Genomic DNA, 27,086 nt, shown 5'->3' on the forward strand with positions numbered 1-27,086 from the left:
GCACTTGGAATTTGGTGGCCGAAAGTGTCGGGGTTGTCCCACGTCACCGTTTGTTGTCTAAAAGTGTCCAGTGGCGCCAACCCGGGCTGCTGAAAGGAGCCGGAGCGGCTCCTCTAATGACTTTTTAATGGAATTACGGATTAATTGGCCTGATTTTGGGGTTTCCTTGGGGCGTGTTGGGACTCATAAAGTTTTCAGGAGGTGTCCTGGTGTTTTTAGGATTGTTGTTCCCCCGTCCCCACCCGGAATCCCGGCATTCCCTCCGTGCCCCAGTCGCGTTCGTTAACGGCGTGCCTTAATTTGGATGTGCTTTTCCCAGCACGGAACTTCTACCTGGAGAGAAGGATTGTCTGGGAAAATTGGCTGAAGGTTGTTGGAAGTGTCTGAGGATCTGCTGGCTGTTTGGGATGACGGGAATTCAAACCAAGCCGTGCTGGCTGTGGGGTGTTGGTGGCTTCCCCTGCTCCGTACCCGCCGCGGGGTGGGATGAGCAGGGATGCGCGGGCTTCTCTTTTGGGATGAGTTGCTTTTGTAGCTCGGAGCGTTGGGATTGTGCTGCTTGGAGAGGGCTGATCAGAGGCTGGTAAATCATCAAGCTCAGCCTTACTTTTCCTGGGAATTATTCACAGGATGGTTTGGGTGGGAAGGGGCCTTAAGATTATCCCATTCCACCCCTGCCATGGGCAGGGATCCCCTTCCACCATCCCAGGTTGCTCCAAGCCCTGGCCAGCCTGGCCTTGGACACTTCCAGGGATGCTGCTGAGCTGGAGCTCCGTGCTGGCCGGAGAAGGTGGATGCTGAGCTGGGAGCTGAACGACGACTCGTCCGTGCCGATGGCTTTTACTGGAGTTTCCCTGTGGGAAAGAACCTCTGGCTCGCTTTTACCTCGTTGGTCGCTCTCTGTGTCTGCTCACAGCCAGAGCTCGGATTCCTGGGAACTTCAGTATCCAGCAGAACCAGGTCTCCTTGACTCTTTGGATGCTTAAATTTGGGCCAACCCAATTCCCTGAGCTCGGAGCTGCCACCACATTCCACATGGAGCCTCTCCACGGAGCTGCCCGGCGCCGGCCTGGACCTGCTTAGAATCCCAGACTCGTTTGGGTTGGAAGGGACCTCAAAGCCCATCCAGTGCCACCCCTGCCCTGGCAGAGACACCTCCCACTGTCCCAGGCTGCTCCCAGCCCCAGTGTCCAGCCTGGCCTTGGGCACTGCCAGGGATCCAGGGGCAGCCACGGTTTCTCCAGACAAGCTGTTCCTGATGGATATTGATGGGTGTTTGTATCCTGCCATGAGCAGGAGCCACTTCATCTCTTGGTGCTGTTGTTTCCTGGGAGAAGATTCCACGATCGTCCCCGTCCCGAGGGTGCAGGAACCTCTTGGACCGGTGACACCTCCGTGGTGGGATGGAGTCGAGGCTCCAAGGATTTATTTCCCTCGTGTCCTTCTGTGCTAATGGAAGCTGCATTTATCCATCTGCTTCTGGAGACGTCCCCACCGGGAATTCAGCTCCATTTGGGGGCAGGATGCTTTTCCAGCCTTGCCGGTGATGCCAGTGGGGCTTGGCGTGTCCGTGGGTGGGTGGGAGGGTTGGGATTTAGGATCAGAGCGTGGAACATTCCGTTGGTTTTGTTAACGTGACCCGACAGGGATTCAGCCAGTCTGGAACTCCAGGTTCTGGCTGTGGCTGTTCCCCAGGATTTTTTTGGACGTTCATTGGAGCTGCAGAGTCTCCCAGGCTGTTCCCTGGCGGTGTCACTTTGGGACTTGCTGGTTTTTTCTGGGAATCTGGATTCTATTTTCTGCCCTTCCCTGGGCACAAGCTCCTGGCAGCTGTGCTGTGGTTAAACACCCAAATTTACACCCTGGAGCCTGTTCCAATCCACCTGGGAGATGCTGAGGGGAGAGCGAGGCTGAGTTTTCCACCTGCATTTCCCTTGGAATGCTCCTCCCCTTTATTAAGGTGATTAATGGTGGTCCCACGGGCTGTGGGATGGAGAGGGGAGAGGGAGGAACTTGGCTCTCACTGCCTGAGTGTATCCATGGGGTTTCCAGCTCCGTGTTTCAGCTTTAATGTGTCTGGAAAGTTGGATTATTTAGGGAAAATTCACTTTATGTGTTTGGCTTTGGGAGCCGGAATGGGGAATTTGGGATCCTGGCCTGGGGCATTTCCAGGAATTGGGCAGCTGGAGCTCCTCGGGGCAGCCTGTTCCCAGATGGGCTGATGGAATTTCAGATAGGATTTGTTTGGATATATAGAAGGGAAGATTTATAAACACCTATTTTTAATGGGCATTTTTCCTTCCAGGATTTTAGGACTCCTCAAGGAGAAGTCTTGAGGAAGCCCAAGTGTGGCTCTGGGTGATGGATGTTGGTAGAACAGGTTATTTTCCTTTTCCTTGGTTTTTTTTCCTGACTTTTCCTATTTTTTGGGGGGTAAACCTCCCTAAAAATGCTCCATCCCTGCAGCTGCACCTCTCCTGTGAGCTTCAGCTTTTTGGGATCCACCCCAGAGGCTGCAATCCCCGGGAATGATGTGGAACTGGACCTAAAATTCAGGAGAAAATGAGCCAGGAGTCAAAACTTGATCCCAAAATACTGATGTGAGGAGGAGGCGTCAGGCTGGATCGGGAAGGAGCTGGAGCTCCAATTCCCAGTGGATTCCTTCTGTGTCGCTCCAAGATTATACAGCTTCCCCAGCATCTTTGTAGTACCAGTATTTCCTTCCTGTTGGAAGAGCACCAGCGGAAGTTTTCCAGCTGGAAATCCAAAGTGTGTCATTCCCAGGCAGCAGAAAATCCTTGTGCATTTTGTAATTATAATTCCCAGCTTTTTGCAGCGTGGAAATCCAACAGGGAAAACTCGGGAGCCTGGTGCTTGGTGTTCACCTGCACAACCCATTCCCAGTTTGGAATTCTCTGGCAAATTTGGGGTGTAAAGGAGCATGGAAAGGATTTATTCTCTTCTGTGGAATGAGGAGCAATTCCCAAGGTGTCCCTGCTCCCACTGGGCAAAATCCCAGGACATTAAACTTCAGCTATAATTAGGTAAGAAATCAGTCCTTGGAGAATTTACGTTTCTTTATATTTATTTTTATTTATTGTTATTTATTTAGATTTATTTATATCAAAGTCGTGACTCTGAGCCCGGCCAGGGCCTTGCAACGTTTTACTTTCTGTTTTTTGGGATGCAGGTTGCAGTTGCTGCCCTTTGGAATGTGGTTTTAGGGTCACCTCGTGATTGGGAAGTGCCTTGTTTTTAAATCTGGGATGAGTTTGGACTAAGAATGGGCTATCTGGGGCTTTGCTGTGGTGAATTTTGGGAATATTTGGTGGCACACGTGTGTGTATTAGGAGGTGGTGACACTAAAATTCCAAGGTTTTGCCTCAGTGTGAATCTTGGGATGGAGGGGGCAGGATGGCTTCTGTTTTTGGGGACATTGGGAATGGGTGCCACATCCAGCTGTGTCCCAGCAGGACAAGAGCCCTGGAGCAGAGAGAATTCCTTGTTTTCCAGGCATTTTGGGAGACAAAGGTGCCGTGCAGTGCCTGGGGGGGGGTGATGTCATTCAGGCTCCTTAAGCTCCCGCTTGGAATTTGCTGCCCCATTCAAGGAAAATCCCCCGGGATGGCGATACCTGATAGGTCAGGGAGGGGATGGAGGGCTGGAAATCCCTGGTTTTCCCGGGAAGGCAGCGGGGTGGGAGAAGCGCTGGATCCTGGGGGCCATTCCCAAATCCTCCCCCTCCGAGGGAGGGGCGTTGCTTTGCTGCTCCGAGGAGATTTTTCCCCGATTTTTAGCACAAGTCCCAAATTCTTTGCTGAGCTCAGGTGGAGCCTCAGCACCTCTGCGTGTCCAGGTGCTGGGAATGAATCCTCATCCCTGGGAATGAATCCCTGTGCCGGTCCCTGGTAGCAACAATTGTAAGTAAACTGGGATTTTTCTGATTATTCTTTTCATTGTTTTAAAATCCCTCAGGTTTCCAGGTTCCAGGACTTCCTCCTGAAATCCTTTTCCTGCTCAAACCTATTTTAACTTAAATCGAGGAATTTACAAAGAGCAACTTAAAAAAAACAACTTAAACAGAGGAGCTTCCTCTGGGCACAGATAATTTTGGGTTTTGAGCAAAATGATAAAAATTGTTTGCTTTTTTTTCCCCCCATTATTCCCACTAATTCCAACATTTTCAGTCCTGGAAGTGGCTTTGTGCTGGCAGGGGAAATGTTTCAGTGGTGGAACTGAGCCTGAGCTTTAAGCCTGGCCTAACCTTGTTGTGATTTGAATTAGGAATTGTTAATGAGGGGGGAAAATCCAGAGTGAAATGATGCCCTTGGCTGCTCTGATCCCAGGAATGCTCCTAAATGTCCACGGAATTTTGGATTTACTGTGGCTTTGGGGGTTCAGTGCAGTTCCCACCCATCCATCCCTCCCGTGGTGTTCCACAGGGACAGATCCATGGGAAACCCTCCTGGAGCTGCTAAACTGCCTTGGTGTGGTGGATGCAGCCTCACCCTTCCCTCTGCATCCTGGATGGGCTCAGGGATGTGCCCCAAGATTTTGGGATTGAAGTGCATCAGGTTGGGAAAATGCAGTTGCAGTTCCCTTTTCCCGGTGAGATTTTTCCTTGGAAGGCTGCTCGTGGCAGAGGAGGGGTTTGAGGCAGGCTTTACCCGGATCCCATGGCCATGTGATTGGTGGGAGGAAGGTGCTGACTCTGGAAGCTGCTCCTGGAATCTCCTTCCCTGCTTCCAGAGACTCAGGGGGACGTTTTCCAAGAGCTGTGCTTTGAATTCCAGTAGGATCTGTGCCTCTACTTTGGGTCCCATTCTGCTTCCCCCCCCATCCTCACCCTCACCCTTCCATCCTCATGGAACCTCTCCCTCCCTGTGCCAGGTGAATCCCTTTCCTGGCTTCCCTGGGAGCAGCTTTGCTTTTCCTGATCCCTGGCAGGATTTCAAATGGAATTTCTTCCTTAGGTGTGCCCCGAGCAGAAATGGAAAAGCAGGATTTGGGGGGAGTTTGGGAATTCTCAGGCAGCTGGGGGAAGGAGCACAGAAAGTGGGTATTTTTTTCTTAACTGGATCTTTTTCCTGGAGCAGATCTTGACTTCTCTAAAATGCTGGAATTATAACACAGAAATTATGGAATAATGAAGAAATGAAGTCACGCAGCTCCTCCTCATTTTTATAAATGAAAGGATAAATCCTGGTTTTCAGTATGTTCAGCTCCTTCTTTCCCTGGAATATCCAGTCCTCCCTGTTCTTTCCTATTCCAGCACAGGAGAAATGCTGTCACTTCCCTTGCTCCAAACGTCCAGCTCCAAACCCTCGGTGGAAATGTCCAAGCCAGGAAATGGGGATTTTGGGAAGCGGGAGAGCTGGATTTGGGGATGTGCTGCAGGTACAGGTACCTTGACCTCATTTTCCAGGCAGCTCGGCTTAGATTCCACCTCCTGGTTAAATCAGTTTTTTTTCCGGGGATTTTTCCTCCTCACGTCAGTGCTTTTGCCTTTCCACTCTCCATGGATTGCCTGTTCCCTTCCCAGCTCTTTTCCTGCTTGTCCATTTTCTGCTGGCAGTGTGGTGTTTTTGGGAGCAGGGACACGTTGGAATGCTAAATCCCAGTGCTCTGCACAAAAGGCTTCCCAGCACTTCCTCCCAATATTCCATCCATATTCCATTAAATGCAAGGACAGCTGCTCTTCTGTCCTTGCTTTTTATCCCACATGAGGGATTCATAAACAGAGGAGCAACGACACTTCAGCAAATCCTTCTGTTTGGAGGGTGGGAATGGAGGGGGAATTCGGGATAGATGTGTGGAAGGGATTGCTGGCTGTGGGGAGGGTGAGGCACTGGAGCAGTTTTCCCACTGGAACTGGCTGTGCCATCCCTGGCAGTGTCCAAGGCCAGGCTGGACAGGGCTGGGGACAGCCTGGGATAGGAGAAGGTGCTCATGGCAGGGGCTGGAATGGGATGAGCTTTAAGGCCCTTTCCGTGCTGGAATTCTGGGATTCTGTGAATGAGAGCAGCAGAGAGGGAATTTCCTCCCCAGCATCCAGGGAATTGCATCCCCAGCACCAGAAGCCCATGGGTGCAGCTCTGCATCAGCATCTGGGACAAATGGTAAAGCCTGCCTGGATAATTCCTTTTGGGCTCCAGGATCCTGTTGGAATTCCAAATTTCCACCTGAGGGCTTGGTTTGTTTTGCTGCTTCCCGGTTTCCTTAGCCCTGCTGTGGATGAGGGTGATGATCCTTGGAGCTCCAGCTGCATCCAGGATACTTGAGGCTAAACAAAACAGGTTAAATCCCAATTTCCTGAGCTGGAAGTTGGGATTTAAGCGCTGAGCTTTTGCATTTGCTTCCCTTTCTTCGGACAGCAAGGTGGCTTTCAGATGGATCCCTGTGGAATTCCTGAGCTGAATTCCTGCTGGGAATGGGCCTTTTCAGCTCCCAGGGCTGTTAGGCTGCTGATGTTCAGATAAGAAAAGCTCCAGGCTTCCAGATTTTCCTCTTTTAAAGGGAAGAAAATAAAAAAACCCCAGGATTTAGGGGAGATGAGGCTCCTGAAGTTTTGTCTTTTAGACTTCAGAAGCCTGAGGGCATTTTTTAGCTCCTTTTGCATAAGGAAAACCGAAAACTGGGATAAAATTCCAATTATTGTGTGGGTTGCACTTAAGAAAGAGAAAAATCTCCTTCAGCTCAAGCTCTTGAAGCACCAAGAAATGCTGGAGCTGCCGAACCCCGGAATTAAAATCCAATTTTATTTTTTATCAGCATTCTCATGACGAAATTGGGATGTTTCCATGAGGAGAGGAGCTGATAAAGTTTAAATGTAAAGAATTTTGGTCAAAATGCGGCTCCATATAAGGAATTTCGGTAGAAATGTGGCCCCTATATAAAGAATTTTTATATAAATGTTGTTCTTCAGCCTTACAAAAGCTTTTCCTGGAGTTTAATTGGAGTTTAATTTTTGTTTTTTAACAAAATTAACACACCAAGCTGCTGGAAACGGATCAAAGGTGGTGAAGTTTCCTGGTGCTGGGGTTACTTTTTTTGTTATTTGGTTGATTTTGTGGATTTTTAGGTTCTCTTTTGCATGTATTCACCACTTCTCAGGGTGTTCAGTTTTATTTTGAGCCTTAGTTTGGATTTTACCAACTCTTCTCTCCTGGTTTTCCTGGAAAGGAGCCACAAAGTGCAGGAATTCCATGGTCATTTTCATCCTGCTTTTATTTCTGGTGCCTGCAGGCACCAAGGTGCAGCTGAGGGAATTGCTCCAAACCTGTGGAGCTGGAAGAGCTCTGGAAAACCCCATGGTTGTGTCTTGGGATGGATCCTGAGCTTGGAACAGGGGGATTTTATGTAACTTCATCCCAGCGTGGGAGGAATTTGGCACAAGGTTCCTGAGGGAATGGCAGCGCGTTCCCTAAGTTTGGAATTCTATTTCTGTGGATTTTTTTTGGGGGGGAGAAGAGGCTGGGAAGGAAAATGGGATCTATAACCTTACTTTTAGGAGAGTCAACACATTCTAATGCATGGAATCCCAGAATCCCAAATGGTTTGGGTTGGAATGGGATCATCCAGTGCCACCCAGGGACACCTTCCACTATCCCAGGTTTCTCCAAGCCCCGTCCTTGGACACTGCCAGGGATGGGGATCATCTGTTCCCTCTCTTTTTCCTGCAGGATTTTTCTGGGAGTTGAAGGATCTCGACTCTCTTTTCTCCCTGACATTAATTATTCCCGTTGTTAATGATAAACACGGAATTGAATTACCTCTCTCCCCATGCACAGCTGATTAAAGGTGGATTTTTGTGTATAAAGTGAGTTATTTTTGCTTTAGAACCCTCAGCTTCCACCTGGTGGTTGTAATTCCCTGCTGCAGCTGCCTGTGGAGGTCTGGAAAATCTTCCTGGAATCACTGAGCTTGGGAAAGGCCCTTCAGTCATCAAATCCAGGGGTTTTGCTGAGAGTTGACTCCACCAAACCTCAAACCCCAACCCCCAAACCGCGCGATGCTTCCTGAAAGTCCCAGACTCCTCTTTTGGTGACCCTAAAATTGAAAGCTCCTTTCAGGCCTTGATTCCAGTCTAAGTGCTGCTCTTGGAGAGCTCCTGAATCTGTGGGATTTGGAATTCCTGGCCTGCTTGACCCCATTAAATCCCGTCTGTGCCCTCGTGTGCTCCGCAGGCCGGAACTCCCGGCTCAGGTTTCCTTGATGGAATCAAACGCCGTTCGTGCTGCTCTGGGAATAATTTATAGTCTTTTAATAAGCTGCATCAGTTGGATGGGAGCCTTTGGAGAGGCAGGAGAATATTCCTGTGGGGATAGTTCTCCCCAGCACTTCCTTTTGCTCCCACTTCCCAGTCTGTGATGGTTTCAATGGGGACATGGGTGGTTCTTGTGCCGTCATCGCGCCCGGGTTGCTCCAAAATGGAAAATTTTGGCTTTTTCTTCCAGAATTGGGATATTTCTCATTGAGCTGATGCTTGAAGGGGAATCTGGGAACCTTTTCTGTGGGAAATCTTTGGCTGTGTCACCACAGCGGTGCTGAATTATGGTTTAAAAGCTGATAAAAAGGAGGAAAATTCCAGCTCTGAAGGGGATTTTGGGATCTCTGGCAGATCCATGACAGAGAGATGGGTGAACTTTTGATGTCTTAGCTGAGGTGTGTTGGGAGGGCCGAGAAATTCCCTGACACTCTCCAAGGAACCGAGCAAAGGAAGGAGAGGGGGTTGTGTTCTTGTTCCTTCCCCTTCCTTGAGGAGAAACAACTTTGCTGTGGGATCGGAGCGGAGAACTTGGGAAGAATGGAAAGTGGGGCTTTCCCTTTGGCTCAGCATGGAGAATGGTCCTAATGAGTTCATGATTAAGCTGCCAGAATAGTGATTAATTATGCAAATAGCCAGGGCAGAGGCACAGCAGTCAGACCTTCATTAATATCTTTAATTTCTGTCAGTGAGAGGCCGAAACTTTCAGTTATTCAGGAAAACATTGAGATGGAAAGAACCCCAAATCCACCTTCTTCCATCCCCTTCCTGAGGGTTTTATTCCTGCAGCCTGTTGGAATAACTGGAGACAGCACCAAGCCAGCAGTTCTCTCCAAAAAGGTTTGCTCTGTCCCAATCCGTGTGGGATTTTCCAGGGAATTTTGGAGCCTCCCAGCTGTGCCGTGCTCCCCTCCGGAGCCGGGTTTGCCTCCAGGTGCCATCGGTGTTTCCCTCCCTCCGTGTCCCAGGTCCATCCCATTCCACACCCAGATGTCCAGTGGGACATTTCTTGTTCCTTCCTGGTGTTCACACCTTCTCTCCTGTTCTTTTTTCCATGTTTCCCTGGCTGGATTGCAATAGAGAAGAAGAAAATGAGGTGAGTGGAAACGATTGCAGCGTTTCTGGATGTCCTGTGAGCCCGGCTGGCTTGGTTTGACGGAGACATTCCATGAATCCAGAGCAACTGAGGGGCTGGATTAAGGAAAGGGGTGCTTTTCTGGGATTCCTCTGGTTAGATTTGGGGAGGAGGGGCAATAATTCTCATTAAATTTGGGAAGGAAGGCAATAATTCTCATTAAATTTGGGGAGGAGGGGCAACAATTCTCATTAAATTGGGTAAGGAAGGGCTATAATAATTCTTATTAAATTGGGGAAGGAGGGGCAATAATTCTCGTTAGATTTGGGAAGGAAGGGCAATAATTCTCATTAAATTGGGGAAGGAGGGGCAATAATTCTCATTAAATTTGGAGAGGAGGGGCAATAATTCTCATTAAATTTGGGGAGGAGGGCAACAATTCTCATTAAATTGGGGAAGGAGGGGCAATAATTCTCGTTAAATTTGGGAAGGAGGGGCAATAATTCTTATTAAATTTGGGAATGAGGGGCAACAATTCTCATTAAATTGGGGAAGGAAGGGCAATAATAATTCTTGCTAAATTTGGGGAGGAGGGGCAATAATTCTTATTAAATTTGGGAATGAAGGGCAACAATTCTCATTAAATTGGGAAAGGAAGGGCAATAATAATTCTTGCTAAATTTGGGGAGGAGGGGCAATAATTCTCATTAAATTTGGGCAGGAAGGGCAATAATAATTCTTGCTGAATTTGGGGAGGAAGGGCAATAATTCCAGTGCCACTTGTGCCATAAGCACACGGGATGTGATGGCACAGCTCGGTGTGGGTTGGTGTGGATTATTTAAGGACTTAATTTGTAAAAATAATGAGTTTTGCTGCCTGTGACTCAATGAATTTATTGGGGAAAGAGAAAACTTGCAGGCCTGGGATAGATTTAATATCCTGCCTTCGGAATGAGGGCTGTTAATCATTTTGGATGCGCTGGTTTTTCCATTTTGGGGAATGTTCCCTGTCTGTAAAACGTGAAAGGAAGGAGAATTCCTCTTCTCCCGGAGAGCTTTTCCAGTCATTCCCACCTATTACATTTCCCAAGTTACCTGTGGAGTGTGAAATTCCGGAAGCTGTGTTTTGTTCAAATTGCTGTTATTTAAGGAAAAAATCCCTGGAAGGGTGAGCACATGAGGGGGAAATAGCCTGGAATGTGTCAGCTCTGCTGAACTGGCTCTGGGAAGGGGAGTGATGGAAATGTGGCAGCTCTTTTTTGCCCACAGATCCCATATTTGGGAAAAGGTGGATCTATCCAAACCCCCTTCTTCCCATTATTTCAAAGCTGTTGTGCTTGAAATTAGGAGGATTTTAATCAAAACATTGGCACGGTTTTGGCACATAAAATGATGGCACCAAAGCTGGAGTGAGAAGGAAAACTCCAAAATGCTGATTCCCTGAATTTCCTGTATTTTAAAATTGATGTTTATTCATTTATCATTTATAATTGATATGATTAAAGAATCCAGCCTCTGATAAGAATTTGGGTTTAGATTTGTGGAGATCCTTCAGGGTAAGGTTGGAGAGGAACCTGCTCGCTTCTGTTGTCCCAGGTTGGAGTAAAAAAAGTGTGGGAATTTCTGGTTGTAGGGATAATCACTGATCCAGGAATCCCCCAAAATGCTGTTCCCTCACTCTTCAGGAGGCTGGACCTGGTATCCTACAGGAGGGTGGTCTCAGTAGTGTTCATTTTGTCCTTCATTCTTCCCTGAATTAATTGGTATAAATTTGTGGGTTAATCCCAGGATCACTTCTGATGTGTGGGTTCTCTGGAAAACAGGGGTAGCATTTTCAGCAGGACTTGTGGAGGTGCTTGTGAGCAGTGGTGAGAGGAGCCCGTTTTGGAGCTGGAGATGCCCTTTCGTTCCAGACTCAATGTTTGGGTGCCTTTTTAGCCATGAAACTCCTTTGAAATCACCCCTGAAATGTCCCCTCATAAAAACCACCTATTTCAAGGAAATGCTTTTGGGTTTTGCTCCCAGTTTTCCCACAGCGAAGGGAATTTGCTGCTGCAGCTCCACAGTGGTGCTGGGTTGGGTCACCAGGATGAGCCACGAACAGACCATTGAAAGGTTTTTACAATGAACCCCTTGATGTGTTGAAAATGAGGATTTTTTGGGATACATGATGTCCCAGGGTGCAAAAAGCCTGAATTTCCAATGCACCAATGTCTCATTTAATCATTTACTGGGGTGCCTTGATCCTGGGCAGCTGCATGGTCTTTCCATGAGTTAAAGGATAACAAAATCCTTAATAATTCACAGGGGGCTGCAGGAAACTGCTGCTCCTGCCAAAAATGTGCTCATGGCACAGCTATGGGAGCAAAACCTGCCTCTGGACAATTTGGATACGACTCTTTCCACTGGAATTAGGCTTAACACACAAAATGGGATTACACCAATTCCCAGAGCAGCTGTGGCTGCCCCTGGATCCCTGGAAGTGTCCAAGGCCAGGCTGGATTTGGTTTGGAGCAGCCTGGGATAGGGGAAGGTGTCCTTGTTCCTGGCTGGGGGTGGAATGGGATGATCCTGAGGGTTCCTTCCCCCCAAACCATTCCAGAATTCCATGATTCTGATGCAGTTTGGATTTTGGACGTAGGGACTGTTGAGAGCAAAGCCCTTTTCCCGCTTTATCTTCTCCAGGATTTTATTCCTGGGGCACATATGAGCTCTAAGATTTAAAATAGAGGGAGAAATGCCCAAATGGGTGAATATAGGGTGCTCTGTGCTCTGAGAACTCCTGGGTTTGGGCTCGGAAGGTGCTGAGTGAGCTCCCGGGCAGGAGGCAGCCAGAACCTCCTGGTGGGAAGGACGTGGAGCAGGGAACAGTTGGTTGATCCAGAGGTGACGGAGTCATCACACACCAATGGGTCCTGATGGGAATTCTTGGGGAGTTGTTAATTAATTAATGCTGCTCTAGGCCTGAGCCTGGGAACTTGCAGGAGTTAGTAATGACTGGGAGAGGGCTGTTGGAGGGAGGTGGGAGAGCACGGGTTTAAATTCCTGCTGGAATTGTTGTTGGTCTGATTTGTGCTGGAACCAAATCACAGAATCCCAGACTGGTTTAGGTGGGAAGGAACCTTCAGGATTATCCCATTCCATTCCATTCCAGTCCATCCTGCTGTGGCCATGGACACCCTCCCACCATCCCAGGCTGCTCCCAGCCCCAATGTCCAGCCTGGCCTTGGGCACTGCCAGGGATCCAGGGGCAGCCACAGCTGCTCTGGCAATTCCAGCCCAGCCCCTCCCCACCCTCCCAGCCAGCAATTCCCAATTCCCAATCTCCCATCCATCGCTGCCCTCTGGCAGTGGGAAGCCATTCCCTGGCTCCTGTCCCTCCAGGCCTTGTCCCCAGTCCCTCTGCAGCTCTCCTGGAGCCCCTTTAGGCCCTGCAAGGGGCTCGGAGCTCTCCCTGTGTCCTTCCCTTCTCCAGTACTGGAAGGCTGCATCCGGGTGGAGTCACATGGAAACGAATGTACTTAAAGCTTAAAACTCAGGATATTTTGTAGCCTGGGACGACAGAAGCAGCATAAGAAAAGCAGAGTTCTGTCATCAATTAACTTCATAAACTGAACTCTCTTTTTTTTAAAAAATAAGGATTAAGTGATCAAAGGACTTTGAGCTTGGTCATTAATAAGTCAGATAAAAAGCCTCAGCCCAAACCTCAGAGGAGGTTTTGTTCCAAGCTGGAGAAGTCTGAGGAATTGATTTTTTTCAGGACAGAGCCGGGCACCAAAGGCAGACCCAGGGTATGCATTTCTCTTTTATCATCATGAAAAATTCACCAGGTGAAAGAAAATGCTGCAGAACTGAGTTCAAACCCCCAAAAAATCCAATTCCTCCAACTGCATCTTCTTTTTCGTCCGCAGGGCAAACCCGAAACGGTGCCGAGAGCTGGTTTTATCAAAGGCCCCGTGTTCAAAGGCGTCGCCTCGAGCCGCTTTCTGCCCAAAGGCACCAAAACCAAGGTTAACCTTGAGGAGCAGGGAAGACAAAAAGTGTCTTTCAGCTTTAGTTTAACCAAGAAAACTTTACCCAATCGATTCCTGGCTGCTCTGGGAAACGAGAAACAAAATGAAACTCCCACCCCTCCAGCAGTTCCCCTCCCGACTGATTTTAACCCCAAAAATAAACTGGACTTGGGGGACGCCGCTGGTTCAGCCGAGGAGTCTTCGCCCCCGAAACCGAAGGTAGAATTGGGGAAGATTCATTTCAAAAAACATTTACTGAACGTCACGGCAAAACCACCCCCGGCTCCGCCGGCGCCGCTCCCGGCACCGGTAACGGAACCGGTAGCCTTGGCTGTGGATTTCCCCCCCACGCCGCCGCCTCCCCCGCCCCCGCCGCCACCGCTGGCGTCACCGATGCCGGTCCCCGGAGCCACGGCCCCGCCGCCGCCGCCGGTGGTGCCGATGTCGGCGCTGCTGCTGTCGCCACCCGGAGAAGCCGAAGCCCCCGCGCCGAGGGAGCCGAGCCACGCGCTGCCCAGGGAGGCCTTGGAGCCCGATGCCAAGCAGGATCCGGCGTCGCACTGCTCCGAGGAACGCGTGGCTCAAACGGCGCCCGAGCAGACGGAGAGAACCCCGCCGAAGGAAGATTCCCATATTGGGAAGGAGGATGAGGTTTCCGACGGCTCGAAGGGTGCTCCCGCTTGCTCCCGGAGGCAGGGGGCCAAGAGGAAGTTCTCCCAGTCGGACGGTGCGCCGCAGGGCTCCGAGTCCGACGAGGATTCCGTGAGGACCTCCTCCAGCCAGCGGTCGCATGAGCAGAAGATATCCAGCACGGAAAAGGAGAGAGATCCCAGACGGAGCTCCGCGTCCGTCCGGGGTGACGACCTGGGCAAGTCCTCGTCGCGCTCCAAGTCGGACAGGGATGAGAAGTACTCGAGCTATTCCAAATCGGAGAGAGACTCGCGGTACTCGTCCTCCCGCTCCCGCTCGGACAGAGAGAGGAGGCGAAGCCGGTCTCATTCCCGTTCCCGCTCCGATCGCAGCTCCCGAACCAGCTCCTCTTACTCAAGGTCGGAGCGCTCGCATTACTACGACTCCGACCGCCGGTACCACCGGAGCTCCCCGTACAGGGAACGGTCGCGATATTCCCGGTCGTACGCGGACAGCCGGGCGCGAGAGAGCTCGGACTCGGAGGAGGAGTACAGGAGGACACATTCCAGGTCCAGCGACTCCCGGCGTACGTCCTCCCATTCCTCCTCCTCCTACAGAGACTCGAGATCCTCTTACTCCAAGTCAGACAGGGACAGCAAAGTGGAGTCGTCTCACGCTGACGTGGACAGGAGAGGGAGGTCGTCTTCGAAAGCGGATCGAGATTCCAGAAGGACTTCTGAAAGTGAAGTATCCAAAAGGTGCTCTCCCCTCGATGAACTGGGCTATCGGAAGGGGACATCCCATTCCAAGCCCGACAGTAATGTGAATTCCTCCCGCTATAAATCCAAGGCCCCCGCACCAAAGCCTGATAAATTTAAGAGTTCTTTCTGTTGTACAGAATCGATCGAAGAAATCAAGTCCAGGTGTAATTCTCTAGATTTAGAGACCTCTTGTGTAAAGAACAGTGAGATCAGGGTGTCCAGCGTGAAAAAGTTGGAACGGGAAAAGACACTTTCTCCGTTAAATCAGTTCAGCGATTCTCCTGCTTTGCCGAAGGCCGACGAGTCCAAGGCGGGTTTGGCGAACTCAAAGTCCGAGGAACTTGCAGCAAACGAATGCCACGGCAGTGCTAAGGAGCAAGAAACGTTCTTAAAGGCAAAGCACGATCCCTTAAGAACGTGTTTCCCCACGGAATCGAGTGTGAACGGCTCCCCGGAGGGTCAGCATGAGGGTCTGGCAACTTCCAGTGCCTCCAAAGCAGAGGACGTCGCCGCGTTCTCTGACCACGGCCCGGGTTGGTCGGAAGCGTCGCCTGCCGTGAAGACGAGCCTGTCATATCCATTGCCATCCAATGGGTTTGAGAGCAGGGATGTGTCCCAAAAGCAAGAACCGGATGATTCCCGGGTCCAGTCCAGCGAGTGCAACAGCCTGTTCCAGGAAGCGGAGGCTCTGGAGCTGCAGCAGCCAGAGGAAGCCGCCCCTCTCCCTGTCGTGAATGTAGATCCCACTAAAACTGTCCTTAAGAAGGTGGATGAGGAGGTGACTCCATGTGACAAAACCAAAGAACCTGTTTTTTGCTACATTTCCGATGATGCCACCCCTGATTTGTACCACTCGGAAGTGGAAATCGAAGCGGAACCTGCGGATTTGAAAGTGACATCCGAGACTTTCCTGGATGTGCAGGTGGAGCCGCAGACGGTGACGTGCGATTACGAGAGCACGGAGGATTCCCATTCCAAGTCTGCTGGGGAGGATGAGCATGGCCATGCTTCCCATAAAATCAGCCTGGCAGTGGAATGCTCGGGCAGGGATTCCTCCCAGGATGGCAGTTCCCAGAGGCTCCAGTCGGATCATCCTGTGCCGGAGGAAAGTGTCTCTTCCAAGTGGGATGTGCCCCCTCCAGGTGTGTGCCAGGAGCCGCTCCAGCGTTTGGAAGCCGAAGAGATGCTGGAGTTGGATGCTCAGCACGTTGATCTTGGCTCAGCAAAAGGCAAGTCGTCGTTCCAGAATGAACATTCCTACTATTCGGAAGTGCCGCTGGAGCATCGCGGCAGAGAGGTTGTGGAAGCAAGTGCTGTTTCCACCGAGGGAGCTGAGCTGGAGGAGCTGAGGGTTCCGTGTCCTGGTGTATCGGCCGAGAGGGATGAGGGAAGCGAGCCCTTGGTGGCCTCGGCTTTTCCAGATGCTTTGTATCCCTCCTCCGATGTCATCGTCACTGCAGAGGACACCGAGACACTGACCCAAGCCCCGACGTGCGACAGCAGTGGCAACGCCGCGGAATCCATTCCCGCCAGCCACGACGATTATTCCGACACGGGGGACAGCGACAGCGAGGGGGGCAGCGAGGACAGTGACACGGAGGACTCAGATTCCGATGATGGGACGCCGCGGAAGCGGCTCCAGTCTGTTGTGGTGGTTCCCAAGAACTCCACCATAGCCACGGAGGAGAACAGCCCGGGCTCCTCCCGGAGCAGCCGGCGCTTCTCTGACCACTGGGATGACGAGCGGCCCGAGCCCAGCAGGCCCTACTATGAGGAGAGGTCAGAAAATATGGGCAGTAAAGGTGGTGCTCAGGTGGAGAGCAGGTGTTCTCCCAGAGGGATGGAGAAGAGTCCAGCAACTTCCACGGAGCTGAGCAGGAGGGAGCCGGAGGAGCTGCGGGCGGATCCGTGCCAGGCCCAGAGCGACAGCGTGGACAGCACGAGCCAGGCGGACCTGACGGCTGATTCCCATGGCAAAGCTGGTGCAGAGGAGAGGATGGTGCTGACGGATGTGATGGATGTGGGAAGGCCCATGGTTCGGCCAGAAGAGCAGCCCTTCTGTGTCCCGGAGAGTTTGGAGAGCACCGACGCATCCCGGCACCAGATGAGCTCTTCCAAGCCCGACAGTCGGCAAGGACAGGGCGGGCTGAACCAGTCCGGCCTCGGAGACTACTCCAGGCTGGATGGTTTCCGTGCTCCGGAGGAGATGGGTGCGGTGGGCTGGGACTTTTCCCAGCAGGAGAAGCCCAGCAGCACCTACCAGCAGCCGGACAGCAGCTTCGGGATGTACTCGGGCTACGTTTACCAACCGGGCTCGGGAGCTTATCCCAGCTCCCAGAGCTACTGGCAAGGCAACGGTTACTGGGACGCGAGGGCGGCCAGCAGACCCTCCGTGGTTAACTACGAACGCATCCAAGGGCAGGTGCCCGATTCCCTCACGGAAGACCACGAGGAGTACGAGGAGGATGAACGTTGGGATGAGGACTGCAAGCCCCGCTTTCCCAGCCCCTCTGGAAAATCCCAGCTGCCTGGGCAGAAGGAAAAGGGCTCGGTGCAGGCACACGAGATCAGCAGCAATTCCACCAAGGAGCCGGTGCCGGGTGGGGAGAAGAAGGAGGAGGTGAAAGCTTTGGACAAAAACGACGCGAAAGAACGAGGCCCACCAAAGAAAAGGCGCCCGGAGCTGGAGAGCGACTCGGAGAGCGACGGGGACGCCGGGGAGAAGAGAAAGGGGAAGCTGGAGGGGGAGCAGGCGGAGCCGGCGCCGCAGGATTCCTCCATGGTGGGCAGGCTGTGTATCATGGATGACTTCAGGGACCCCCAGCGCTGGAAGGAGTTTGCCAAGCAGGGGAAGATGCCCTGTTACTTTGACCTCATCGAGGAGAACGTCTACTTGACAGAGAGGTAACTGCTGCTTCATCCTTGTTTTAATTCCTGGAGCAAGTTTGGGATTTAACTTCCATTTGGTTCCAGGATGGTTGGGTTTTTATGGCCAAATTGGCATCCTTTGGAGGGAGGGGAGGGGATGTTGCATTCCCAACATCTGGCAAAGCCACCCTGGGGTCTCTTCTCCTGAAGAGAGTCCCGCAGTTGGGCCCAGACAGTCCCAAGTGCTGAGAAGAGATGGAAGATGGAAGGATCTGAGGGAAAGGTTCATTTATTTATACCCTTTTTTATAGCTTTACCAGATCCTGCCTGTTCAATATCCTGAATGCCAGGTCACTCCCTCTCCATAGGTACAGGGAATTCTCTCTGGGTGTGGAAAAGGTTTTGGACAAACAAGGTGCTTTTCTAAAGCTTTTGGTTACTTCCATGTCTTTATTTATTGTCTCAGAGCAGCTGTTTTGGATCTAATGCCCATAATTCAAAATACTACTTTTTTTTTCTCGTGGATTTTTTTGCCTTGTTGGGATCCACGCTCCAGAGCATTCCTGAAATCCTTTATGGAAGCTAAAATGTGAATCAGTGGATGCCTTTTGTATAAGTCTGATTTTCTCCTCTTTTTCATCCTCTCACTTGACAGCAAGGCTGAAGTAACCACACCCTCCACTTTGCCTATTAAAATATGGATGTCCAAATAAACATGGGCAGGGAGGAGAAAGGAAAACCAGCTAAACATCCTGGAATTCTCTAGGAAATCACCTTTTGTCATCACAAAGTCATCACCGAGTCGAGTGTCCTTGGTTATCCCTGTGCCTCCCAGTGTTATCCCAGGGCTATCAATCCCTATGTCCAGAAATCAATTCTCCAATTTTTCCAATAACCACTGATAAGGTTCGAGGAGGAATTTCTCCTGCTCGCTGCTGTCTCACCTGTATTTCCATGACTTGGCTTCCCCAGGAAGAAGAACAAATCCCACCGGGATATCAAGCGGATGCTGTGTGAGTGTCCCCCTCTGTCCAAGGAGGAGCGGGCGCAGGGGGAGGTGGCCTGTGGAGAGGATTGTCTCAATCGCCTGCTCATGATCGAGTGGTGAGTGGGATTCCATGGGCTGGCCTGGAGATGCCTTGGGAATGCCTCAGATAAGCCAGGAGTTCCTGGGAGGTGGCAGCGAAGTGTCCGTGCTGGCCTGGAGTGACCTTCGGAGCTGCCACCAGGAGCTGTGGCTGCCCCATCCCTGGAAGGGTTCAGGGGTTGGGTGGGGCTTGCAGCACCCTGGGATAGTGGGAGGTGTCCCTGCCCGTGGCGGGGGGGTGGAATGAGATGATGCTTAAGGTCCCTTCCAACCCAAACCATTCCGTGATTGCATGATGTAAATCCTTGGATGATCTGCAGGAGGTCAGCCCTCACAATCTCCTGGGTCTCCTCTCCCCAGAGCCTCTCCAGCCTTTGGCTGGTGTCTCCTTGCCCCTCCTGGAAGGGGTTTGCTCCATGGAGCTGGAGGCAGGGACAGGGTGCTTGGTGGGATTCCTCCCTGGCATGTGGGAGGATTGGAATTACCTGGCAGAATCTCAATTTTTGCTTTTCTCTCATAGCCCAAACCTAGGGCAGGGAATATCTTGAAGGAATAACTCCCAAAACAAGGGGAGAAGAGCCCAGTTCTCCCCATTGGGATGCCCTGATACAGAAATACAGCGGGATCAGCATTCCAAGTGTTTTTATCTTCCCAGAAAGAAATGATCTGCATTTGCATGGTGACAGTCACGTGGTTGTGCTTTTTATAGCAAACCACATTGGAAGGTTTCACACGGGATTGATGATGATTATTTGGGATTTATTTCCCATCTGAGCTCTTTCTGTTGGCGCCGTTTCCCTGCTGGGAATTGATTTGCTCCCTTCCCTTCCCTTCCCTCAGCTCTTCCCGGTGTCCAAACGGCGACTACTGCTCCAACCGGCGCTTCCAGAAGAAGCAGCACGCCGATGTGGAGGTGATCCTGACCGAGAAGAAGGGCTGGGGGCTCAGAGCTGCCAAGGACCTGCCATCGTAAGCCTTCCCTCTTCCCACGGCCTTTTCCCGCTCTTTCGCTCCCTCATGAAGGGAGAAGGGCCTGGGGACTCTTCATGTCCCTGACAGGAGATCGGCCGAGGTTCTTCCAGCTTGTCCTTGTCCCTGCTGGGTGTCCCTCTCTGCCATCTGTCCGTCCATTGTTTGATCTCCCACTCTCCAGGCTTTCCCAACAGCCTTTCCATGGTTTATTCTTGGGATGAATCTGCCTCCCCTTTCTCTGTCCCTACTGCACTCTGGTTGTGTCCATTCTTCTCTTCCCACCTCTGCAAAACTTCTGCGCTTCCTGAGTTCTCCTCCTCCTCCTCCCCTTTGGACAACAAGAAGATCCTGAGGGGATCTTTCCTCCTGTTTTTAACTCAGGATTGGCATTCCCAGCGCTGCTTTGGGGGAGGCCGGGAGAGGAGAGAGGATGTTGAGATCTTGTGGGGCCTGAGCAGGATGGGGAGACCAAGATGAGGTTTACTGGGAGAAGGGGCCATGTTGGAATGTGTCCAGGGCAGGGAATGGAGCTGGGAAGGGGCTGGAGAATTCCTGAGGGAGCTGGGAAGGGGCTGAGCCTGGAGCAAAGGAGGCTCAGGGGGGACCTTGTGGCTCTGCACAAGTCCCTGACAGGAGGGGGCAGCTGGGGGGGGTCGGGCTCTGCTGCCAGGGAACAGGGACAGGAGGAGAGGGAACGGCCTCAGGCTGGGCCAGGGGAGGCTCAGGGTGGACATTGGGAAAATTCCTCCTGGAAAGGGCTGCTCTGCCCTGGCACAGGGTGCCCAGAGCAGCTGTGGCTGCCCCTGGATCCCTGGCAGTGCCCAAGGCCAGGCTGGACATTGGGGCTGGGAGCAGCCTGGGACAGTGGGAGGTGTCCCTGCCCATGGCAGGGGCTGGAATGGGATGATCTCAAAGCTCCCTTCCAACCCAAGCCAGCCTGGAATTCCATTAATATATGGGATATACAGGATATATAGAATATAGAGGATATATAGGATATGCAGGATATATAGGATATATGGAATATACAAGATATATAGGATATAGAGGATATAGAGGATATATAGGATATATAGAGTATATGGGATATATAGAATATACAGGATATACAGGATATATAGGATATATAGAATATATGGGATATATAGAATATACAGGATATATAGGATATACAGGATATATAGGATATATAGAATATATGGAGTATACAGAATATACAGGATATATAGAATATACAGGATATATAGGATATATAGGATAAACCCTGCTCAAACGGGAGCTTCATCCTTCTGTCACCTTCCCATGTGACAGCATAAAATCCCAAATTAATCAGAATTCCCAGAGGTTAAGGCAATTAATTATTGCTGCACCACCAGGATGGCCAGGCTGGGAGTTGTGTTCAGAGAATCCCCCTGAACAGGGATTATTCTGTGTTTCTTGGTGGTTCTTGGTTAAGAAAGTTGATGGTTTTTTCCCCCCTTGCAGCAACACTTTTGTCTTGGAATACTGTGGGGAAGTGCTGGATCACAAGGAATTCAAGGCTCGGGTGAAGGAATATGCCCGGAACAAGAACATCCACTATTATTTCATGGCCCTGAAGAACGATGAGGTGAGCAGTGGGATTGCTGGGATTGGCTCTGGGAAGGGCTGGATTTAGGTGTGTACAGCCCCAGCTCCTTGGGAATCCACGGAGCAACGTCCTGAATCCATCAGGAATGTTTTCCTGAGGAAAGGAAACCTCAAGCCTCGGGATTTTTTAAACTCATTGCTGAGTTCCAACAATATTTGTGGCACCTTAAATGTATCCCAGTGTCCCTTAGGGAGGGGAAAGTGTCCTTCCAAAGGAAAAGATGGCTCATCCCTTCCATGAGCAAACATCATTCCTGCGAGAAAAGTTGTGTTTGGGAAGATGCTCCAGGCCAAACTTGCCCTCCCTGGGTGCCCAAATACACCAAAAATCCACATTTCCTTTCCTGTTAAACTCCATGAAATTGGGATATTTTTAGCTGGCAAAGTCCCTCTGTGCAGGATTGCCTCTGGAATATTTATATATCAGATTTCCTTAATTAATTATGGCTGCTTCAGCTCCGTGGGATGTGGAGCTGTTCCCTCTGCCTGAGAACAAGGGGGATAAATAGAAATTCCATCTCAGACTCTCCTTGTCTCTCCTGTCAGGACTTTCTGGGTCTGCGGAGCTTGAGAGAAAAGGAGCTAAAAATACTCGAGTGGTTTTTCCTGCTTTTTTTTTCTTCTCAAAATAAGGATTTTGGGGATTGTTGTGTGATTTGAAGTGTCACAAAGGAGCATTTCCAGTTATAAAAGGAGTTTTTATTTCTGGAAGTGATCCAGACTTTTCCCTTGGAGTATGAGGTGTGTGGGAGAAGAAGTCACTGTCCCAGCCCCTCATGGTCTCACCAGAAGCAAAATCCAGGATCCACATCCAGCTGGAGAACTTTGGGAAATGAAGGGCCGTGGACCTAAGAGCTCTTTTTGGTGGGAACTTGATGTGCCAACAACCCCCAATCTCCAGAATAAAGATGGGGAATATCAAACGAAGAGCGGGAAAGGAGCTGATTCCTCCATGAGTTGTGTTTGTAGCTGCTTCCCATTCCGAGGAATGAGCCTTTTCCCTTGGATTTCTGGTTCCTTTCCAGATCATTGATGCCACCCAGAAAGGAAACTGCTCCCGTTTCATGAACCACAGCTGTGAGCCCAACTGTGAGACCCAAAAGGTAAAGTGCTGGATCAAATCCAGCGGCTCCTCCCTCTGGAGAGCTCAGAGTGAAGCGTTTTCCTTCTTCCTTTTGGCAATTCTTGTTGCTGTCGTATCAGCGACACAAAAACAACTGGATTTAAACCAGGCAGTGCGCCCGGTTTTAAACTCCCCCGTGCTGCTTTTCCAAGGATTAATGCGGTTCAGGGAAAGCAAAGCTGGAGTCAGGCTTGGAATAACTCCTGGCATCTCTTTTTCCATAGTGGACTGTGAATGGGCAGCTCCGGGTTGGATTTTTCACCACCAAACTGGTCCCGTCGGGCTCGGAGCTGACGTTCGATTACCAGTTCCAGAGATACGGGTACGTCCCATTTCCTGGCACGGGAATTCCGTGCTCACCTCGTCTTTCCCGGTGTCACTTGGGTCCCACGCCATCCCTTTCCCAGATAATTCCTGTCCCTGCTTCTTCCTGTCTCATTATTGATTAGCCAGGATCCAGGCTTTGCAGTATTCCCCGGGAATTCCTGTTCTTCCCTTCCCGCTCCTGTTTTATGGCTTTGCAAGTCCTTGAGGAGCTGTAAAACCCCCTCGAGAACACATCCTGTCTTCCTGGCCTAATCCAGGGGTGCAGGGAAAGCTCCAGCCTGGAATTTGGATCCCTTTGCTAAAGCTGAGCCTAATATTCCTCTGTTACTGTGTGCTGAAGTGTAACTTAAGGAGCATCCCTTCCTTTTCCTTCTGGATCCTGCTCCAGGCCCTTCCTGTAGGCAGGAAGATCAGGACTGAGTTTTTAGTTGCATTTTAAAATCATTCCTCCTTCCTGAAAATTCCTGGAATTGAGCTTCCCTGGTTTTTACCACTGCAGAGCCACGTTCCTCCAGTGGATCCCACATGTTTAAGATAAAACCCTGCCATTTTCCCAAGAAATTATGGAATGGAGCTTGAAATGGATGGTGTGTTGAGTGGGAAATACAGAGGCTTGGGAGAAATACTCCTTGGGAATTGTATCTATTAGTTTATTCTATTTATTCTATTTATTCTATTTATTACATTTATTGTATTTACAATGTGTTATATTTATTACATTTATTACATTTCTTAAATTTATTGCATTTATTTATTACATTTATTATATTTATTATGTTTATTACATTTATTATATTTACTATATTATATTTTTTACATTTATTATATTTACTATATTTATTATATTTATTACATTTATTATATGTATTGTATTTATTACATTTATTGTAGTTATTACATTTATTACATTTGTTATATTTATTGTATTTATTATCCACGGCTGTGCATACAGAACAAATTTTCCATGTGGATTTTGCTGCTTCCATGAATCCTGAGCTCATTCTTTATCCCGTTTTGAGCTTTACAATTCAATATATGAGCCATAATATATCTATAAAAGAACTATATTATAAAAATAAAACATAAATAAATATCTAAAAAATGAATATATAAAAAGCTATGAACTGCAAGCTTTTCCTAATGGATGTATAATCCTAAGGATAAATTCCTTAGGAAAATTAGGATATCGGTGCCAATGTGGGATAAGAAGTTTTCAGCCCCACCAGCTCCACCTTTTCCTCTCTGGTTCCTGGTTCTGGACCTGCAGAGAGCCTGGAAGTGAGGCAGGCTTGGCTTTGCAGCTGCCACAGCTGGGGCTCACGGGAGCTGTGTCAGGAGCAAAGCCTTTGTTTGCCTTTTCAGTGGCTTTTCCATGCAGAGCCATTCCCAGCCCGGCTTCTGGAGCTGGACAAGTGCCTGTGGCTGGGGTTGAGCTGGTGTTGAACCTCTCTTTGTGTCCCCCCACAGCAAAGAGGCCCAGAAATGTTTCTGTGGCTCCTCCAACTGCCGGGGCTACCTGGGCGGGGAGAACAGGGTCAGCATCCGCGCGGCCGGCGGCAAGATGAAGAAGGAGCGCTCCCGGAAAAAGGACTCGGTGAGTTCGGCTCTCCCGGAATCCCTGAGGTGGGAAAAGCCCTCTGAGATTGAGTCCAGCCATTCCCCAGCACTGCCAAGACCACCCACGTCCCCAAGTGCCACGTCCGTTCGGCTTCAATCCCTCTGGGAATGGGGATTCCGCCACCAGCAGCCCTTGCCATAAAGGAATTCCCCCCGTGTCCGACCTGACCCTCCCCTGGGACAGCTTGAGGCTGTTCCCTTGGAGCAGATGACTCCTGATGACCTCAGGGTTCAGTCTTTCCCATGGATGTGTTGTTAAATGTTGGATTGATCATCTTGGAGGTCTTTTCTAACTTCAATGATTTTACTTCACAAGGCCCCTCAAGATTTGTGTTTTCTTGGACCTTCAGTTAAATCCATATTTCCTTCTCCTGGTTATTTAAAGTCCCACCAGAGAGGGACTTTCCCAGGTCCAGTATCTGCTCATTCGTAACTAAACCCTGCCATAAATTCCACATGGATTAAAAAATTTGGGTTGTTTTCCAAGATTTTTAAACATCCATGAAAGATGGACAATATTGGCTCCACCATTTAGGGCATCACCTGAAATTGGGCAGCTCCGAGGGCAGAGTTTGGCCATCTCCAGCTTGGGAGGTGGAATTTGAGTCTCTAAATTGTTTTGACTTAGAGGCAACACTTGGAATTGCAGGGATGGGTTCACACCATGTGGAAAAAGTGCAGAGAATCCAGAGCAAAAGGATTTTTTCTGGGTGAAATCTTCTGCAAGAACCTGCACAGGCTCTTCTTTAATTCCTACAAATTGTAATTATTCCATCCTTGAAGATACAAACCTCTATTCCTGTGGAGAAGGTTTATTCCTAATTCTTTTGGGAAGTTTAAAAATGCCAGTTTTCATTTTTATTTGCTGTATCAGGGAGTGAGGAAGCCAAGAAATAATTGATACATCATTTAGAGGGTGTGTTAGAACACTGATTAGTCACAAAATGATGATGAGGGATATTCCATTGTCCATGTGGAGAGGGAGCCTCTGGTTGTAAGGATTATAAATCTGTTATAATTTATAATCCATGAATCTATTACAGATTTATAAAGGAATTCTACAATTCAGAATATAAAGAATAAGTTTTACTTGCAATCAAAGATCATTTCTTAGGTTGTTTTCCTACCTGAGACGATCAACTGGGAGGCTTTTGGTGCGACCACCTGGAATTTCCACCTGTCCAGAGCTAAAACGTGACATTCCTTAGGGAAAGCGGAGGTTGGAGTCAGGGAATTCCGTGGCCTGGGGCTGAGGTTGTTCTCCTTTGGCCGTGCAGGTGGATGGGGAGCTGGAGGCGCTGCTGGAGAACGGCGAGGGCCTCTCCGATAAAAACCAGGTGCTGAGCTTGTCCCGGCTCATGGTCCGGATCGAAACCCTGGAGCAGAAACTCACCTGCCTCAAGCTCATCCAGGTGAGGAGCAGCCCTGGGACCGGGAGGGATCCTCAGAGGAAGAGGGGAGTGTGGGAGGCAGGTTTTGCCCCTGTTCCAGCATCCCGAGCTCAGCCGAGCGGCTCCAGGATCCATTGCCCTTAAATTTTGTTCCCCAGTACGAGCTGTGTAATGGTTATCCTGGTCCTGCTGCTGAATCCCCGCTCCAATCCCAGCACTTCCAGCCACTTGAATCAGTTGGACGTGCTCAGGTGCCGAGTTCTGGCTCTGCCGTGGGTTTCACCATAATCCCAGTGGAGCAGTTTTCCATGGTTTTGCCCGGAAGTCTCTGACTATTCCCACATTTGGCTCTCCAGAACACTCACTCCCAGTCCTGCCTGAAGTCCTTCCTGGAGTGTCACGGCCTGTCCCTGCTCTGGATCTGGATGACGGAGCTGGGCGATGGCAGAGGAAGCACCGCCAACAACCTGAAGCTGCAGCTGGAGGTCAGTAATTCCCTGGGGTTGGGAGCTCCCACGGAATCCTCGAGGTGGGAAAAGCCCTCTAAGATCAATTGCAACCGTTCCTGATCACTGCCGAGGCTGCCACTAACCCAAGTGCCACATGCACAGGGCTGTTGGATCCCTCCAGGAACGGGGAGTCCGGACTTTCCCCTTTTTGGGGAACAGGGTTTTGGCAGCTTTGCTGAATGTTTGGGATCACGAGGATTTTCTTTTCCTTCTGTTTTTTTTTTTAATACAAATCCATGCCAAGTGTTCATGGAAAACAAACTCAGGTGCCTCAGAGCTACAGGCCTGAAACTTCTGCCCTCAGGCACATCCTTAATGAACGGAAGGAATTTACTCCTGTGGTTTTCCTTGAATTCCTGAGGTAGATTCCATGAGCGAGACTTAAAGGTTGTTGCTGTTGCTGTTTATTCCATGCTGAAGCACAGGGAATTGGAGATCCTCACAGTCTGAAATGGAACTGGAATGTTTTGGTTTTCCATAAGCAGTTTGGGATTGGATGCCCAAAGACATCTGGAAGTTCAAGGTCATTGAGTCCAAGCTGTGCCCGATGCCCACCTTGTCCCCAGCCCAGAGCACCAAGTGCCACCTCCAGGCCTTCCTGGGACCCCTCCAGGGTGGGGACCCCAACACTTCCCTGAGTGGCCCATTCCAATGTGTAACAACCCTTTCCATGGAGAAATTCTTCCCGAAATCCCTCACCCATGACCTGTGACCATCATTAGATAGATTAGATCAGATACTTAAATTTTAGATGGGATATTAGGAAGGAGTTCTTGGCTGTGAGGGTGGTGAGCCCCTGGCACAGGTTGTCCAGAGAG

General features: G+C 50.0%; 1 protein-coding gene across 1 annotated transcript in view; it reads left to right on the forward strand.

Moving 5' to 3' along the window:
• SETD2 (SET domain containing 2, histone lysine methyltransferase) overlaps positions 1-27,086 on the forward strand; it is a 52,163-nt gene that overhangs the window by 1,431 nt on the left and 23,646 nt on the right. Inside the window, exons 2-11 of the mRNA XM_082302727.1 lie at positions 9,347-9,362; positions 13,253-17,649; positions 18,586-18,717; positions 19,541-19,669; positions 21,158-21,281; positions 22,327-22,404; positions 22,649-22,746; positions 24,219-24,345; positions 25,646-25,780; positions 26,116-26,244. Of these exons, the coding sequence (XP_082158853.1) occupies positions 9,347-9,362; positions 13,253-17,649; positions 18,586-18,717; positions 19,541-19,669; positions 21,158-21,281; positions 22,327-22,404; positions 22,649-22,746; positions 24,219-24,345; positions 25,646-25,780; positions 26,116-26,244 (5,365 nt within the window). The remainder of the gene's footprint in view (positions 1-9,346; positions 9,363-13,252; positions 17,650-18,585; positions 18,718-19,540; positions 19,670-21,157; positions 21,282-22,326; positions 22,405-22,648; positions 22,747-24,218; positions 24,346-25,645; positions 25,781-26,115; positions 26,245-27,086) is intronic.

This window comes from Coloeus monedula (genome assembly GCF_965178545.1).
Source record: "Coloeus monedula genome assembly, chromosome: 1".
In the NCBI taxonomy this organism is placed as follows: domain Eukaryota; kingdom Metazoa; phylum Chordata; class Aves; order Passeriformes; family Corvidae; genus Coloeus; species Coloeus monedula.